At 44.1% G+C, this 18,858-nt stretch overlaps 1 protein-coding gene across 1 annotated transcript in view; it reads left to right on the top strand.

Moving 5' to 3' along the window:
* MPP4 (MAGUK p55 scaffold protein 4) overlaps window positions 1–16,546 on the top strand; it is a 31,670-nt gene extending 15,124 nt beyond the window's left edge. The window contains exons 12-19 of the mRNA XM_056861286.1: window positions 1,304–1,342; window positions 7,043–7,084; window positions 9,025–9,195; window positions 11,288–11,368; window positions 12,532–12,625; window positions 13,502–13,610; window positions 14,814–14,948; window positions 16,338–16,546. Coding sequence (XP_056717264.1) covers window positions 1,304–1,342; window positions 7,043–7,084; window positions 9,025–9,195; window positions 11,288–11,368; window positions 12,532–12,625; window positions 13,502–13,610; window positions 14,814–14,948; window positions 16,338–16,529 — 863 coding nt within the window. The 3' untranslated portion in view covers window positions 16,530–16,546. The remainder of the gene's footprint in view (window positions 1–1,303; window positions 1,343–7,042; window positions 7,085–9,024; window positions 9,196–11,287; window positions 11,369–12,531; window positions 12,626–13,501; window positions 13,611–14,813; window positions 14,949–16,337) is intronic.
* Window positions 16,547–18,858: the final 2,312 nt, after the last annotated feature.

The following is an 18,858-nucleotide window of genomic DNA, read 5'->3' on the forward strand; positions in this document are numbered from 1 at the left end:
AAGCCTCCATATTTTACCATTGTGTTTCTGGCCATTCCTAGAGCTGCCCTCCGTCACATCCAGTGCACCCAGCGTCGCGGTCCACCCATGTTCCTACCCCCAATCCTCCCCCTGCTTTTTGTCTGAAAAATTAGCTAACTTCCAGTGTGGCCTGATAAAAAGATCTGCGTAAGGGCAAAAATTACATTTTCTAAGTAGTTCGGTTTCCTTTTCCTAATGATTTCTTTAAATGTAGCCCCTGTGGTTAAAATTTAATACAAAAGAACAGTGGGGAGGAAGGAGAGGGGTGTGTAACACTTTCACTCTGTTTTCTCAGTGAAATCACTACCCAAAGCTGCTTTTACCACTGCTAGGAAACATTTATAGGCACTTTCATAGAATCATAGGTCACCAGGGTCATCTAGTCCAACCCCCTGCACAATGCAGGAAATTAACAACTACCTCCCCCCCACACCCCCATTGACCCCTACTCCATGCCCAGACAATGGCCAAGGTGCCCTTCCCTCTCATGATCTGGCTGAGGACATAGAAATCAGCCTTGCTGACAGATGGCCATCTAACCTCTGCTTAAAAACCTCAGGGAAGGAGAGCTCACCACCTCCCAAGGAAGCCTGTTCCACTGAGGAACCGCTCTGTCAGAAAGTTCTTCCTATTGACATATTTTTTATGTTGGAGGTAAAAGCAGTGGATCTGCCCTCTTGGTGGATGGAAGGGAGGAAGAGCAGGCCCATGTCCACCCCATACAAGGTTAGGGGCACCAAGCTGTGGTAGTGGCTCCAGCCTACTCCACTTGGAGTGATGGGCTTCCCACACTTGGGGCCAGAATGGCCTGGTGGTAGGATTGCCAGGCAGCCAGCAGCAGGGGATCCCAGCTCCTGTTTCTTGGCACCATTCAGATCTGAGGCAAGGGGGGAAAATTAAAGCTATTGGGCCAACAGTGTGACATCACTTCTGGGAAGACCTGGAAGTGACATTGGTCCTCTCTAGGAATGGCCAGAAGCTCAATGGCTTTAGTACAGAGTTTCTGGCGATTCCTAGAGAGCCATGAAATCAAGACACTATGGATGGTAGACATGAGATCCTCGTTTATAATTTGGGACCTTTTTGGATTACGTGATTGTCTTTGCATAATAGGAAAGAAATAGTTACATAATCTATTGCTCCTGAGCACAATGCTGAAATGCTAGAGAAGGATTGTAGGAATTGAATATTAGTGTGGATTATTGATTGTATTTAGATTTCTTACATCATTATGACCTCAATCTGGTTCTTTTTCTCGTTTTTTGTTTCCAACAACGTAAAGAAGATGACATGCAGATTGATGAGAAGTGTGTTGAAACAGGTAATTGACTGTTTTGAGCAGGTGGGGGTTGTTAGTCTTTCTCCCATCACTACAGTGCAAAAGGGATCTTAAATAGGTCTAAATAGGCCTATTAAAATAATTTCTGATAGCATATGCAAGGCCAATTTTGTGTGTGTCTAGAAGAAGAAAATTGAGGACGTAGCTACGATTCTGATGTTCTCAACTAATGCTTTCTACCAAAGAGAACATTCAGTCAAGAATGAGTATTTTGCCTGGTATCCAGTCCCTGTTGGAACTCTTGTCTCTGTGTTACGGATTTGAGTCTCTCTTTGGACTGTTTCAAAAGTGAATGCTAAGAATCCATTTTGCCCCTAAACTATTCATTTAAAAATTATGAATACTAGTAGAGTGAAGGGATGCCAGCCTCCAGGTGGGATCTGGGAGCTCATCTCCAGAGTACACAGATCAGTTCCCCTGGAGAAAATGAATGCTTTGGAGGGTGGACTCTGTGGCATTGTACCCCACTGAGGTCCCTGTCCTCCACCCCCAAATCTCCAGGAGTTTCCCACCCTGGGTCTGGCAACCCTATCCCCCATCCCCCGCCGGTGGCCGGGCGGGATGACTACCTGGCAATCCTAGCAGAGTGGCATGTAAAACAAGCACAATATTTTTAATTTGAATTATAAACTATAGAGATGTGGCTATTTAATTTTAATGATTTGATGGTTGCTCATCGTCTTGTTCCTCTGAATAGGTCCAGTCATAAACAGGCATAGGAACCAGCTGTTTTATAGCAAGGCTATGTGCATATTCTCCACCTAGTGGGATGTCTTCTCCCATGCTAATAAATTTTTTTAGATTAGTATGGCTAAAGCACTTAAACGCTAGATACAAATGTTGGTTTTGTCACACGTATGTAGGAAATACAAAAATGAAATTAGCAATGTCACATGAAACACTAAATGGCAGCCACTGACTGTCTCAGCGTGGTGTAGCGGTTAAGAGCAGTGGCTTGGAGCGGTGGAATCTGATCTGGAGAACCAGGTTTGATTCCCCACTCCTCCACATGAGCGGCAGAGGCTAATCTGGTGAACTGGATTGGTTTCCCCACTCCTACACATGAAGCTAGCTGGGTAACCTTGGGCTAGTCACACTCTCTCAGCCCCACCTACCTCACAGGGTGTCTGTTGTGGGGAGGGGAAGGGTACGTGATTGTAAGCCAGTTTGAGTCTCCCTTAAGTGGTAGAGAAAGTTGGCATATAAGAACCAACTCTTCTCCTTCTCCTTTGCCATTCCCTTGCGTTAAAACAATAATACACTCTGGACTCTTGAGCCTGTAACTCTGATCACATGAACACATAAAGCTGCCTTATACTGAATCGGACCCTCAGTCCATCAAAGTCAGTATTGTCTACTCAGACCGGCAGCAGCTCTCCGGGGTCTCAGGCAGAGGCCTTTCACATCACCTACTTGCCAGGTCCCTTTAAACCAAGATGCCAGGGATTGAACCTGGGACCCCCAGGTATGCTGAGTCTTTTATTATTGATTCAAAGGGGGAAAATTCATTCTGAAAGTTCAGTAAGCTTGGATTCAGAGCCTCTCTAATAACATCAGGTCCTTCTTAAATAGGATCCCATTTTCCTGGTCACTATTTTGATATATAATGTTTCAGAACATTTTGTAAGTTTCAGCAAATAAGACTGACAGAAGCCAGATCCAAATATTCTTGAACTCTGTATACAGAAGCAAAAGTTAAGCAATGAAACTTGGGGTGGGTGGGGTCAAGAAAAGGAAATTAGAACTTGGTGCTCTCCTGAGGGGGGGATGGAAAATCCTTTCTAAAGCATTAGAATGATCTGAGACAGGGATAGTATTGAAATGAAATGTATTTGCTATTTTTGCTTACTGGATGACTTAAAAGATGAGGAAACTTTTGAGTCTGGTAAGTATAAGACTTTTTTAAAAAATCTGGGCTTTTAAATTATTGTACTGTATGTTTTATTGTATTTATAGTTTATTGTCTTTAATACCATATTGTTAAGCTGGCCTGAGCCCAGCTTTGGCCGGGGATTTAGGGCAGGGTAGAAGTTTAAATAAATAAATAAATAAACATTTTTAAGAGTCTCAAAGTGTGTGGTGGAAAGGGAATTAAACCGTTGCATCTTGAAAATGGGTGACGATATCTTTGTGTAGAGTCTTGTTTTTAGTTTCAGAAAACCATCTTGTCACTGCCTTCTTTATGATTTCCAAGTTAAATCAGAAGATTTTAGTGGCCAGCTTTAAGACAATTGGGTCCTCTTCTCTTCAACAGAAGGGTTTGCATATATCACAGTGGGAAATACAGAACTAGGCAGGCTTCAGTAAGGACACATAATGAGATTATATTACATAAGTATAATTGAAGGACTAATCTACTTCATTGTGTCCTTATTACTTTAGACTGAGGAGGATCCCATTTTGTTGCTCAGATATCAGTATGAATTCGTGCACTGGAAACTGAAAATGGGGCAGGGTACATGTAATGTCTATAGAGCCAGCATGGTGTCATGGTTAAGAGCAGTGGTTTGGCGCGGTGGACTCTGATCTGGAGAACCGGGTTTGATTCCCCACTCCTCCACATGAGCGGCGGAGGCTAATCTGGCGAACTGAATTTATTTCCCCACTCCTGCACATGAAGCCAGCTTGGGCTAGTCACACTCTCTCAGCCTCACCTACCTCACAGGGTGTCTGTTGTGGGGAAGGGAAGGTGACTGTAAGCCGGTTTGATTCTTCCTTAAGTGGTAGAGAAAGTCAGCATATAAAAACCAACTCTTCTTCCTCTTCCTCTTCTTCTAAAGCTTATCCCTTACCTGTGAAGGTAATGGAACTATCAATAATAGTAGTAATTTTGAGATGGGGTGCTATTTTTTTTCCTATGGAGTCCCTTTTCGAAGCAGAACTTTAAAAGAAATCCTTACTCAGCTGTATCCATTGCATAGCCGAGGATTTTTCATATAGTTCAGCATATCAGAGCAAACTAAGTGAGCTCCAGTAACTAGACTGGCTATTTGGTAACATGATATACTGGGGGAGATTGTAGAACGTAGAACTATGTGTAATGAACACATGAAGCTGCCTTATACTGAACCAGGGCCTTGGTCCATCAAAGTCAGTATTGTCTACTCAGACCAGCAGCAGCTCTCCAGGGTCTCAGGCAGAGGTCTTTCACATCACCTACTTGCCTAGTCCCTCTAATTGGAGATGCCGGGGATTGAACCTGGGACCTTTTGCATGCCAATGAGATGCTCTGCCACTGAGCCACAGCCCCTCCCCTATGGCCAATACAAATGTCTCAAGAGGAGATCTGAAACTGATCAAGCTGCAGGTGGGAACTGGTTTGCTTGGAGTATCTTTTCGTGGAAAAAGGAGAGCAACAGGGATTTTTAAAAAGTAAAGGAGAGGTTATATTCAAGTTTTCCGTGGGACAGGAACGGCTCTGGAGACAGAAGTGAGTGGCCTATGCAAAGTTGAGAGGAAAAGTTTTGATTCCAGGCTGGTCTTGCAGCAGCATCTGTAGTCATTAGATAAGAAATACATGTAGCTGCTAGATATTCTGAAGAGACCTGTAAAATTGTCAGCCTTTATACTGTCCTACTGTAGTCAATGTTACATTGCGTTTACATTCTGCTAAACAGCACCTGTCAATATTTGTCCACTCAGATGTGGACCTGGAGTCATAAGATCTCTAATTTTTAATGTGTATCTCCCTCTTCTTACATTCTCTTACAACAAACCAGAGGAGCTTAAGGAAGGTAACATTTCATTTCTCTTTTACATTATATGGAGTAGGCTGTCAGTCATATCTTAACTGTCTGAAAACCAAGAGGTGTTCGTGTTGTACTGATTTTTTTTTTAAAAAACTGTGCATAATGGCAAATTTTAGTCAGGTAGGGTTGTCAACCTCCAGGTACTAGCTGGAGATCTCCAGCTATTGCAATAGATCTCCAGCCAATAGAGATCAGTTCACCTGGAGAAAATGGCCACTTTGGCAATTGGCCTCTATGGCATTGAAGTCCCTCCCCTTCCCAAATCCCGCCCTCCTCAGGCTCCGCTCCAAAAACCTCCTGCTGGTGGCGAAGAGGGACCTGGCAACCCTACAGCCCGGTCTGATAAATATGCACAGAAGTTAATACATGGCAGAAATAAAACGTGTGTAACAGGATAAAAGTGTTCGTTTACCAAACCATAACACATTTGCATGATAAAGGCACCAATCAACAGTACAAATAGCCCAGACTAGCCCGAGCTTGCTAGAGCTTGAAAGCTAAGCAGGGTTGGCCATCATTAGTATTTGGACAGGAGACCACCAAGAAAGACCAGGATTGCTATATAGAGGAAGGCAATGGCAAATCACCTCTGCTTATCTTTTGCCTTGAAAACCCCACAAGGGGTCACCATAAGTCACCTGCAACTTGATAGCACTTAATTATTGCCCTGACCTGCCAATATGGAGAGCCAGTGTGGTGTAATGGTTGAGAGCGGTGGTTTGAAGCGGTGGACTCTGACCTGGTATTCTGTGGTGAGAGCCAGCATGGTGTGGTGGTTAAGAGCCGTGGACTCTACTCTGGAGAACCGGGTTTGATACCCCACTCCTCCGCATGAGCGGCAGACGCTAATTCGAAGAACTGGGTTGGTTTCCCCACTCCTCCATATGAAGCCAGCTGGGTGACCTTGGCCTAGTCACAGTTCTCTCAGCCCCACCTACCTCACAGGGTGTCTGTTGTGGGGAGGGGGAGGGAAGGTGATTGTAAGCCGGTTTCTTCCTTAAGTGGTAGAGAAAGTCGGTATATAAAAACCAACTCTTCTTCTTACAACCAATCTAATACTGCCTTTTCTTTTTGTTCCTTCATCTGTCCTCTCTTGGTCTTTGGACCCACACCCACATTGGACAGCAGATCAGTTTCCCAGCTATTTCCCATGCTGGAGCTATTTCCCAGGCACCTTCTACCAACAGGTTCTTGACTAGTTGGGTGGCCATTAGATAGTAACTAATTATTCATTCACCTCATAACAGAGAAGTGTCTCTTATCAGAATTACATGACTGTAGAGTTGCCAACCCCAGTTGGGAAATACCTGGAGATTTTGTGGGTGGAGCCTGGGGAGGGTGAGACCTCTGCAGCGTATAATGCCATGGAGTCCACCCTCCAGACATTTTCTCCAGGTGAACAAATCTCCATCATCTGGAGATCAGTTGTAATTCCGGGGGCCACACCTGGAGGTTGGTAGCCCTACTACAGATTACTATTGTGAAAAGCTGCTTCTTGTTATATAATGATTTCTCTTGTATAGTTGATACGGGACATTTGTATTCATAAATTGGCCTCTGCATCTCATTCTTCTGGCATTATTATTCATTAACTCTTTCACATCTACTGTATTGGGAGGGGGCAAAAAGGTAAAAGTCAACATTATTCACTTTCACATCTACTATATGGAGGGAAGGTAAAAACCAATAGTCCTGTGGCTCTTTAAAAATATCAGATTTTTATTCTAGCATATACTTCCAGGGACTTCTTTGTCAATTCTATACAATCATATGCTATAATAAAAACTTCTTTGTCCTGAAGGGACAGCAAGACTCCTGTTTAACTTTGCTTCAACAGACTAACGTGGCTACCTCTGGAATCATTACAGTTTGACGATCGCTGTCCTTTCTCGTTGTCCTTCCTTGCTTACATGTTGTGTCTTTAATGTTATAGAAGAGGAAGAATTCACTGGATTTGGCCAGCGGGTCTTTGTTGGTAGGTAGTTATTCTGAGATCGATGAAAACTTTGGGGTTGCCCTGCAGCTGGGCTGGCTTGTCATATTTTATCTGAAATGCGTTCATTTCGGGCTTCACTCCCAAGTATCCCTTTACTCTTCCTTTGCTATTGTCCTTTAAGCCTACAACAATCAATTCTAGTTTAATCTGCTTATGGCAACGGCATTTCTTTGTTTGCAAATCTCCTGTGCAATACATTTTTAGGATCTATTCAATCTAAGCTTCTGTTACTCATGACTCCCTCCCCATCTCTTTCCCCCCCACTCTTGACAGCTGTGGGGGGTTGACCTGCTAATTTTGTTACACAGTGGCACCAGGTAAATTTAAGGCCATCTATTTATGATTGCATTATGTTTAATTGTTTTGAGGTTTTATAAGTCTGAGGTTGATGTTTTAATGATGTTAAGGTTTTTTAAATGTATTTTAGCCCGCCCTGAGCCTGGCTTGCTGGGGATGAGGGCGGGCTACAAATTTGAAAAATAAATAAAAACAAATAGCTCATTTCAGATAAGCAAATATTTCAAAATACGGATCCGAAATACGGACTACTTCTGGTCCCATGCAGTCTGGGGATAAGGGATACTCAACCTGTATTACTCATGACTCCCTCTGCTGTTCATGTTTTTAGCAAAACTTCTTGATTTTGCGTCCATAATTAGATAGTGGAATTTATTAGAAATTCAGGCAATCTTCTTTTCAGAGCTAGTCAAATGGAAGATGGGGAACCCAGCTGGTACTTAGTTATATGTGATGTGAGTCGGATGAACAGAATAGACTAGACCGGTTCATGAAGGATCATCTAAAAGTGGCTATGAAAGCAAACTATGAACCTCTTTCATAGTTTACCTCTCTATTCCAGCTGTGGTGAACGAAACAGCAAATGGTCAATGCCTGCATAACCAGCTTGTACCCAGGAACGATTTGGCTGGCTGCTGCTGGGATCAGAGTGCTAGAACAGGCAGGCCTTAAGTTTTATCCAGCAAGGCCATTTATGCCTTGTTTCATTATGTTTCCTCACGGTCACCCAGCCGACTTCTTCAGGGCTTTGCTTTGATTATGTATGCATTTTCCGACCGTCAGAAGTCGCATCGCTCTTTCCCCCCGTGTTTCCGCATGTTTTGCCCGTGTTTTCTGGATTCGGTTTAGCCAGCATCCAAAAACCATGGGGGAAACGTGTGGGGGAGAGCGAGGCGACCTCTGACGGTCAGAAAATGCAAGCGTAATCAAAGCCAAGCCCTGAAGAAGTCGGCAGGGTGACTGCGAGGAAACAGCCATGCATAAATGGCCCAATTCCTCAGCTTCAAGGTTTTGTTAAAATGGCACCAGGGAAAGAAGCAAAATAGGAACCCGCGGCACAACTGTGGTAATGGGAAAAATGAAGGAGGCTCCATCTATCTAAGGTTCTGCAGGCCAGGCGCTATGAAAGGAGATTTGTCTGCCAAAACCAGGAGCACGTAAGAACATAAGAAAGGCCCTGCTGGATCAGACCAAGGTCCATAAAGTCCAGCAGTCTGTTAACACCGCAGCCAACCAGGTGCCTCTGAGAAGCCCACAAACAAGACAGCTGCAGCAGCATTGTCCTGCCTTTGTTCCACATCACCCAATATATTAAGCATGCTCCTTTGATCCTGGAGAGAATAGGTCTGCATCATGACTAGTATCCATTTTGCCTAGCAGTCATGGATAGATCTATCCTCCATGAACATGTCTAGTCCCCTCTTCAAGCCTTCCAAGTTGGCAGCCATCACTACATCCTGGGGCAGAAAGTTCCACAATTCAACTATGCACCATCATAATGTTGCAGAATAGAAGGAGCATTTGATGTGCCAGAAAAATTCAGGCAAGCCCTGCCCACTTATCTGGCAGGCCTACCCGTTTTGTTGAACGACCAGTTTTAAGAATCTTTCCGCCTCTCCCAGCTGGCTTTCGTAGAAGTATGCGCCTGTGTCGCAGGAAATCGCGCAACAGTCACTTACCATGTTATGCCCGGTGTCCCAGCGGCTGCTACAAGGCTGTAGCGGCACCTTATGAGGAGGTGGTGAGATACCAAAGGCACCCTGGGGATCGGAACAGACTAATCATGCTAGTGGGTAAGTCACATTGACTTTTAACTGTATAGTATGGACAATCTGGCATGACGGAATGAAATGCATTTGTGGTGAACCTAAACTCACTACATGACTCAAGATTGGGGAGGGAGGCATGAACACACATGATCACATGAAGCTGTGCCTGATACTGTATCAGACTCTTGGTCCACCAAAGTCAATATTGTCTACTCTGACCGGCAGCGGCTCTCCAGGGTCTCAGGCAGAGGTCTTTCACATCACCTCCTTGCCTAGTCCCTTTAACTGGAGATGCCGGGGATCGAACCTGGGACCTTCTGCTTGCCAAGCAGATGCTCTACCACTGAGCCACAGCCCTTCAACACATGGGGTGTGTTTCTATAGAAATGCTGCTTTTGGAAGTTGACCTTTGAAAGGAAGGTCTGGAAATGCAGCGCTCCGGGGTAATTGGTGGGGAGGGGAACTTTCACCAACTGAAGCAGGAAGTATGGACTTCCTTGAATGAATGGACAGGTCACAGCAAATCTCTTCAGAAAAGCAGATACTCATAATCTCAGCAGAGAAATCATTATGCTATTGTAGAAGCGCTTTAAGAGAACTGGGGTGAGCATGGAATATTGTCAAGCATGTGAAAGAAACTGCTCCCCAGGTTACTCCAAATGAAGGGGATGAAGGGTTGCCAGGTCCCTCTTTGCCACTGGCAGGGGTTTTTGGGGCAGAGCCTGAGGAGGGCAGGGCTTGGGGAGGGGAGGACTTCAATGCCATAGACTCCAATTGCCAAAGCAAACATTTTCTCCAGGTGAACTGATCTCTGTCAGCTGGAGATCAGTTGTAATAGCCGGAGATCTCCAGCCACCACCTGGAGGTTGGCAACCTTAAGTGGATGAGAGATCCTTTTAGGTATCTTCTGCTCAGTTCTGTAGTCTGTGATGATAATTCAGCCCGGTGGCGCTTGCATGATTTGATTTCCGTTCCACAGTTTTGTTGTTGTGTTATGCAAGCACCATGGACTACATCAGGCTTGCCCACGGCTTCGTATGCAACTCAGCAAGTGTATGGGTCTGTGCAGTTTTGAGAAAGGCCTTTGGGGGAGAGGGAAGCACTGAATATCCCAAGAAGCTTACTGCTGGCTCCTGCTTGGAAAATAACTATCTGTCTTGTGTTACAAATGTAACACCATGAATCAGGGGTCTGCAGTGTGTTGACACAGAAGTTATTTAAGTATTGGAAGAGCTGTCACTTAGAGGAGGGCAAGGAGCTGTTTCTGTTGACAGCAGAGGAGAGGACTCACAATAACGGGTTTAAATTGCAATCAGAAAGGTACAGGCTGGATATTAGGAAAAACATTTTTTACAGTAAAGCCAGTTTTGCATGGTCAATTTTGATGCTCGCTCAAAGCTCTTTTTTAAAATGCGACTTTAAAAATGCCAATTCACAGTCCCAACACAAAAGGAGAAATTCTACCCCCCACACACACACCTGCTCCTTTGTTCCTAGTTGCATAGTCATTAGCATTTGTATAGCTAATGCACCTCTGTTGTTTTGCATAGTTCCTTGAGAGGGATTCTTCGGGGCAAACACCAAAGGTCACGTTAAATGGGCTCTTTACTAATGCGAACCAGGTATGTGCCGGCTTCGCAGTTACTTCCGGAATGACAGTTCAGTGTGCAAAATTTAAAAAAAATATGCAGGGCAATTCAGCCTGGAATGCTCTAATTACCATGCAAAAATAGCCTAAGAGTTGTTCAACAGCAGAATCGGCTACCTAGGGAGGTGACAAGCTCCCCCCACCGGCAGTCTTTAAGCAGAGGCTGGACAAACACTTGTCAGGGATGCTCTAGGCCAGAGGTTCCCAAACTGTGCTCCATGGACCACTTGGTGCTCCGCAAAACATCTCCTAATGCTCTGAGAAGAGACTGGAAAGAAAAATACTACTGTTGTTCGGTTTAGTATATAGGTTTTGGGTGAAAATTAGTGCTCTGTGACGTATTCTCTCAAAAAGTTTGGGAACCGCTGCTCTAGGCTGATCCTGCCTTAAGCAGGGAGTTGAACTAGATGGCCTGTATGGCCCCTTCCCACTCTATGATTCTATCTGTGCTTCTCTTGCAATACGCAGGTCCTTCAGGTGTTGGAGTGAATGAACTACAGCGGCGGCTTATCGGTGCAAACCCCCATCAGTTTCAAAGTGCAGTGCCACGTATGTAACACCTTATTTTTGTAGCATTAGCCCCAGCAGCACAAGGAGAGGGAGAGTAACAGAACCACAAAGTTTGATTTGGTTTTGATAGCTGTGGTTTGCGGTGAGATTTTTTCCGTCACCCCCACAGAACTTAGGAGAGGGAAGAGGTCAAGTGGGCCTTTCAAGACACCTGGAAGCCAGGGAAATTTGTCTCCAAAGTCCAGTATAAACAGTTTTCTTCTTGTTGGTTCTCTGGATATGGCAGAGAACTTGGGAGTGGGGCAAGGTCAGTCTCCCACCCAACACAAAACTCTTTGAGATGGGACTTCATGGGATCGCCGTTAAGTCAGTTGCGACTTGACAGCACAATTGTTGTGAAAATGGATCTTCATGAGTTTCAGACTGAGAACCACTGGACTAAATTATAATGTGAGAATCCAATTAATTAATTGATTGATTAATGCTTTTATTAAACCAAGACAGACGAAGCAAGAGAACATGTCATTAAAAATAATGTTACAGGGTTCACTGAAGAGAGCCAGCGTGGCATAGTGGTTAAGAGTGGTGGTTTGGAGCAGTAGACTCTTGACTTGGAGAACTGGGTTTGATCCCCCACTCAGAGTCTAATCTGGTGAACTGGATTTGTTTCCCCGCTCGTACACATGAAGCCAGCTGGGTGACCTTGGGCTAGTCATAGCTCTCTCAGCCCCACCTACCTCACAGGGTGTCTGTTGTGGGGAGGGGAAGGGAAGGCGATTGTAAGCCAGTTTGGTTCTTCCTTATGTGGTAGAGAAAGTTGGCATATAAAAACCAACTCTTCTTCTTCTATTTGTGTCCTTCTTTCCACTACAGTTCATTATTGTGTGTCTCAGAACTTCTTGAATCAGATTGCAGTGACAGAGAAGGGACTGAAAGGTCTTCTTTGCATTCCTTGGCTTTGCCAATTTTATTGTTTGCCATTAAACTCGATGCTGCTGCTGAGGGTCTTCTGACTTTTGGGAGTAGCTTTTTGGGTGGCATGTAGAACTGACTGGGGTAGAAAAGAAGAAGCTTCCTGCAAGGTCTTTTGACATAGACTATATCCAATGTTCTTTTATGCTTTGCACCATAAAGTTCTATCCTAATATTAATGTATGGATGAATTAAAATATTTTCAGTAAAGCTAACATTCCTTTAAACAGATACAACTCGTGCTCAGAAGAGCTATGAAGAGAACGGTAGAGAATATCACTATGTATCAAGGGAAACGTTTGAAAACATGGTGTATAGTCACAGGTAGCTGTTGGATTCATATTGCTTTCCCTTATTTCCTTAAATCTTCCTTTTTTTTTTAAAAGGAGAGATGATCCATGTGGCCAATCACCAGGACTGCGGGGTCAGTGGAGTTAGATGTTGATTGGTACTGCTGATTTCCTGTTTAACAGAAGAGTCATGATAACACTTTTACTGGTGCTCTACTAATGTTTACTGATACTTATTTCCAAACATGTCACGGAGGTTTGTTTCCCCACTCCTCCACATGAAGCCTGCTGGGTGACCTTGGGGTAGTCATAGTTCTCTCAGACCTCTATCAGTCCCATCTTCCAAGGTGTCTGTTGTGGGGAAAGGAAGGGAAGGTGATTGTAAGCCACTTTGAGACTCCTTTCGGTAGAGAAAATCAGGGTATAAAAACCAACCTCCTCCTCCTTCATCTCTTCCTCCTCCTCTTCTCCTCCTCTTCATCTTCTTCTTCTACTACTACTACTAAAGCACATCATGAATTATTAGTTTGTACTGTGGATTGCAGTTTGACCTGGATAGCTCAGACTAGCCTGCTCTCATCAGATCTCAGAAGCTAAGCAGGGTCAACCCTGGTACCGGTAGGTACTTGGATGGGAGACGACCAAGGAATACCAGGGTCACTATGCAGAAGGAGGCAATAGCAAACCACCTCTGAACATCTCTTGCACTGAAAACTGTACACGGTTGCCATATGTTGGCAGCAACTTGACAGCAAAACAACAACAGCAAAATTAAATCACCTGTGGATTGCGACACCTGTTAGTTCTCACCTAGCTGGGATAATGTGGGAAGGTTGTCAGGCCTCGCGCATACCAATATTGTAGAATGTTACTCTCACTTTACTCCTCTCTCTGTCGATCCTCTTTGCAGAATGCTGGAGTACGGAGAGTACAAAGGAAATCTCTATGGCACAAGCGTTGACGCTGTACGTACAGTGCAAGATGAAGGGAAGATCTGTATCGTAGATTTAGAGCCTCAGGTGAGTGACAAGCAGAATTTGAATGCTTGAGTTTCATGGATTCATGCTGTCCCGCTGTTGAAAGCTAGTGAAACACCAAGTAATGTTCAAGTATTGGTAGCTGGAACAAATATGACACAAATAGGTCCAGGCTGATAGGTGAATAATATCTCGTAAAGACAGTAGGACCATTTATGCAGGAGTATTTACTTCGCAGTCCCTGCTGGACTGCTTGGAGGCGTTTTGCATTATTCATGATTTTACTGACCTTCACACGTGACTTCACTCTGGCCTCGTTCTTCCCCCACAGTTCTAGGATCCTGTTTTAGGACAAATTTAAATACTGCTTCGAGGCAAGAGCAACGCGAATTCCCCATTTCCATGCATAGCTCTTAACTTCGGGTTTCTGTCCCCACACCCATTTTGGCTTCTCCCTCCCACGTGTCCGTCCCTCCCATCCAACCCCTTCCCTCTAAACAAAGCACAAAAGAGGGAGTTCAACCTTCATGAAATGTGCAGGAAGACACTGGAGAAGGCTGCGAAGGTGGGAAGGCAGCTCCCAGCAGGGAGCTGTTGAAGAAAGGTGGGGAGGAATACCCCAGCGAAAGCACATGCAGCCCCTTTAAGAACTGACCCGCCCCCTCTAAGTAAAGTGCAACAAGGCTGCATTTTCAGGGGGAGGGACTCAGAAGCTGTGATTCCCTGGGGATGCCTAATTAATCAGAAGGTACTCCTGGAATTGGGGGTGGGGGGAGAATCCCTCAAGCATATGATGTTTGAGAATTCAGAGCAGAAAACTGTGCAGCAAACCAAATGCAAATTTCCCTTGCATAAATGACCTAGGTGTTAATAGAATATATCTTACAAATTTGTAATGTATTAAATATGGCACTTAGTGCATATCTGGGTTATTGGGAACTTTGGCGAAAGTATCTTCTGTACAGGATTGTCTTTGGTTCTACTAAACTCTGTGGGCTCAGAGCCAAGCTAGACAAGATATCATCGGATATCAGAGCTTTGGCCTTCAACAACTTCAACCCAGGAATTCTTGTTGATCTCTAAGGGGCTCCTGGACTTGAATCTAGCTGGTCTCCATTGCTGTTGTTGCCTCTTAAAAATAAACCATGGCTTGTTTGTAATAGGAATAACACTGGGACTGGATAAGAGTGTTGTTAATTCAATATAGTGAGTTTAAATTGCTTTATTTGTTTTGTGGTCTTGTAGAATATTCAACTGGCTCGCACTCATGAACTGAAACCCTACATTATATTTATTAAGCCATCAAGTGTGAGTTGCATGAAGCAATCTCGGAAAAATGCCAGGATTATCACAGACTATTATGTGAATATGAAGTTTAAGGTGAGCATCAAAAGGGTTATCGGACTTGTGTGGCATTACTGTGGCCACAGCCAGCATGTGGTTGTTCAATTTTTAAAAATGTATTGTATCAACTTGTATGCCCTGACCTGGATGACCCAGGGTAATATGATTTTGTCAGATTTCGGAAGCTAAGCAAGGTTGGCCCTGGTTATTACTTGATTGGCAGGCCACCATGGAAGTCCAGGGTTTGCTATGCAGAGGCAGGCAATGACAAACCACCTCTGAACATCTTTTGCCTTGAAAACCCTACGGGGTCGCTGTAAGTCGGCTGCAATGTCACCTTATATTAATCTTCAGAACATTCTGTTCCTCCACGTGAGCGCTGGACTCTAATCTGGAGAACTAGGTTTGATTTCCCACTCTTCCACATGCACCTGGCTGGGTGACCTTGAGCTAGTCACAGCTTTGAGACTCTCTTTGGTAAAGCGGGGTATAAAAACCAACTCTTCTTCTTTTGGTCCACACTATAACCCAGAACTTCCTTTCCAACCGGCTTCTAATCTTGCACAACTTTTCTTATTAACCATCCTGCAGCAACAGCAGCCAATGACTTAAAGAAAAAGCAATTTCCAATAAGCGAGTGCTAACTTACCAGTGTGAACAGAACTGTGAGCCAGTTATCTCTAATATCTTGCCAAGTTGCAAAGAGAACTTTCACACAAGGTCTGCACCCAAGCAGAAAGCTGGGGAGAAACCAAGGAGTGGTGGTGAATAGCCTTTGTCTCCAGGGCAGTCTTTCGCAACGCTGTTCAAATTTTCTGTAACTAACAAGTTCTGTGAGAAGGCTGATGAAGCCAATTTTATTGGTGAAAATGCTATAGAACCGGGAGGTGTTTCCGTGCACTTCTTGTGCGACTCCTGTGCAACTCACCATATCCATTGCCAGGAACTTTGAGCATGGAAGCTCTACAGCTATTTGAGAGACTTTAAGATTCTTTGCAACATCTCCCTCTGCTATTCATTAAGCATTGTCTTTGCTGTAAATATTTCCCGAGTTTGGGATAAGCAGATTTGTATATATTTGTCTGTGTATGTATGTTTAGGCTTATAGGAATTAACTATTCACATTTATATATAATTTTTGCACTACACATTACTATGTTCATAAATGCATAAGAAATTTCTATAACTGAGCGAGTACTGTGTATTTGTGGCATCTTGTAATACAGTACTGGTGATTCTTTCATACTAGTACCTGGAGACTGGCAATCCTAGTTCAGGAACCCCCAATCATAACATAAATCGGGAGAGGAGACCCGGAAATACCAGCCAAAACTACTGGAAGAGCAGTGGGATAAAAAATTAGGTAAAAAATGAGGACGTCGGTAGATGCCTTCAGCTTCTTATTGTGCTATTCTCTACATTCAGGAAGAAGATCTGCAGGAAATGGAAGAGTCAGCTAAGAAAATGGAGGCTCAGTTTGGGCAGTTCTTTGACCAGGTGATTGTGAATGATAACTTAGAGGAGGCGTGCATGCAGCTGCTGTCTGTCGTCCGTCGAGCACAAGACGAACCTCAGTGGGTTCCTGCAGCGTGGATATGCTCAGACAATCAGTCGTAATTCTCAGGACTAGGCAGCTTCACGATTATAGTTTCTGCTTCTCTGTAACAATAATCCTAATGCTAGGGTTCAAAGAAAGAATATATCTTTGCAGGGAATTTGGAGAGGATTAGGCAAACCACCGTTACAAGATGTAATCATATTGTCTTCTGTGGTATTTCTGAGCACTGTATGTTCAGTTAACATTACTTTTGTACAAAAAAAAAAAGATGGTTGCGCTGTAGTTTCTCGTTTTAATTGTTAAGGGAAATAAAAGGGATCTATTTTGCTGAACCTACCTGTGTGAGCCAGTTGCGTTAATCTAATGAAATGTTTCCCATGGTTTTTAATTTTGTAGTTCTTTGGTTGTAGCCTTTTTTCTGAGCATAAGAAAAAATCAGGAATCCTCTCCAAAATGGAATTTCTTTCTGAAGGGAAGACCACTCGATCTATACACTATATTTTAAGAAATATGTTGTAAATATTTACAGGTTTAGAATGTATGAAGCTTGTCTCTGGTTAAAAAGGGAAGGAATACAAAGCCAAACTAAGGATGCAGCAGTTTCTCATTTTGAAAGACAAATACATAATTAAGCGAGATTGGCGGGAAGGTGGCATGGTCTAGCCTGATCTCGTCAGTCTTAGAAGCTAAACAGGACGGGAGACCCACCAAGGAAGACTCTGCAGAGGAAGGCAATGGGAAATCACTTCTGCTTCTAACTTACATTGAAAGCCTCTTACTGGGGTCACCATAAACCCCCAGTCTCCTTTGGTTTTAGAGACTTCTCTCCAGGCTGTCCAGCATATCTTCCAAGTCTTAAGGTCTAGAAATGTGCTTTCCCCCAACCCAGCTATGATTCTCAAGATGCTGAATTCTCTGCCTGGTCCTGAATTCTTCTTTGGGGCTATCAGAGACCCAAATTACCTGTCCTGTTATGACTATGTATGGCCAACTGCATGCAGATTTCAAATTAATTCCTGTTCAGAGTCATGGTGTACACATGTCAGTGCACAGTGTAATGCTTAGAGTGCCCAACTAGGATTTGGAAGCTTGCTGGTTGACTTAGGAGCATAAAAGGTTCCCTGTCTATCAGGCCCAGTGGTCCACATAGGCTAGCATCTTGGTTCACACTGTGGCTGACCATAATGTTGCCTCCTGGAATTGAAAGGTTTACTGCATCTGGATGTGGAGGCCATCTATGCTATCGGCCATGCTTGAATTCTGTGGCAGTGAGTTCCTCAATTTGAAGTACTTCTCCTTTAGTCCATCTGGAATCTGTAGGCTAGTTATACTCTCTCAGCCTAACCTATTCTCACAATCTTGTTGTTGTTTTAATTCAGGCTCATATTTTATTTGTTCATTTCTTGCATTTGAAGTACTCCTCAATAACATCTTTGGCCTAAGATTCTTTGCCATGGTCTTTTACAACCGCACAACTGCAGCCCACAACTTTGCGGGGTTTCCCTTCTCCGTTGATCTTTCAGTGGGTTTTCTTTTTCTGTCAACCTTTTCTCACAAGACTGTTGTGGGCATAACATGGGAGAAGGGAGGAAGACCCATAAAACTGTCCTGAGCTTCGGCATAAAAATGTACTACCCAGATAATAGAGCTGTTGCAACTCTTTGAAGCCACAGTGTATGAAGGAGGTATTTCCAAGGGACTCATTCAGTCCTCTTTTTCCAAGCAATCCAACCTCAAAGTCTTATACGTGCATCCTTATACGTGCATACTGCCTCATTTTGTCCTGTTAATGAAGGCTGATAAGCAGTGTGGTGTAGTGGTTAAGAGCAGTGGCGTGGAGCAGTGGACTCTAATCTGGAGAACTGAATTTGATTCCTCACTCCTCACATGAGCAGTGGATGCTAATCTGGTGAACCGGATTGGCTTCCCCACTCCTCCACATGAAGCCAGCTGGGTGACCTTGGGCTAGTCACAGCTGTCTTAGAGCTCTCTCATCCCCAACTATCTCACAAGGTGTCTGTTGTGGGGAGAGGAAGGGAAGGATTGTAAGCCGGTTTGATTCTTCCTTGGTAGAGAGAGTCGGCATATAAAAACCAACTCTTCTTCTTCTTGATACCATGCATAATTTTATAGACCTCTATGATGTTTCCTCTTAACCGCCTTCTTTCCAAGCTAAACAGCCCTAAGCGTTGTAACGGCTCCTCACAGGGCCGTTGCTCTAGCCCCCTGATCCTTTCGGTTGCTCTTTTCCGCACCTTCTCAAGCTCTCCAATATCCTTTTTTAGGTGTGGCGACCAGAACGGCACGTAGTATCCCCAGCGTGGTCTCACCATAGATTTGTACAAGGGCAGCACGATGGCAGCAGTTTTATTCTCTATTCCTTGTATA

Source organism: Euleptes europaea, chromosome 15 (assembly GCF_029931775.1).
Source record: "Euleptes europaea isolate rEulEur1 chromosome 15, rEulEur1.hap1, whole genome shotgun sequence".
NCBI classification, from domain to species: domain Eukaryota; kingdom Metazoa; phylum Chordata; class Lepidosauria; order Squamata; family Sphaerodactylidae; genus Euleptes; species Euleptes europaea.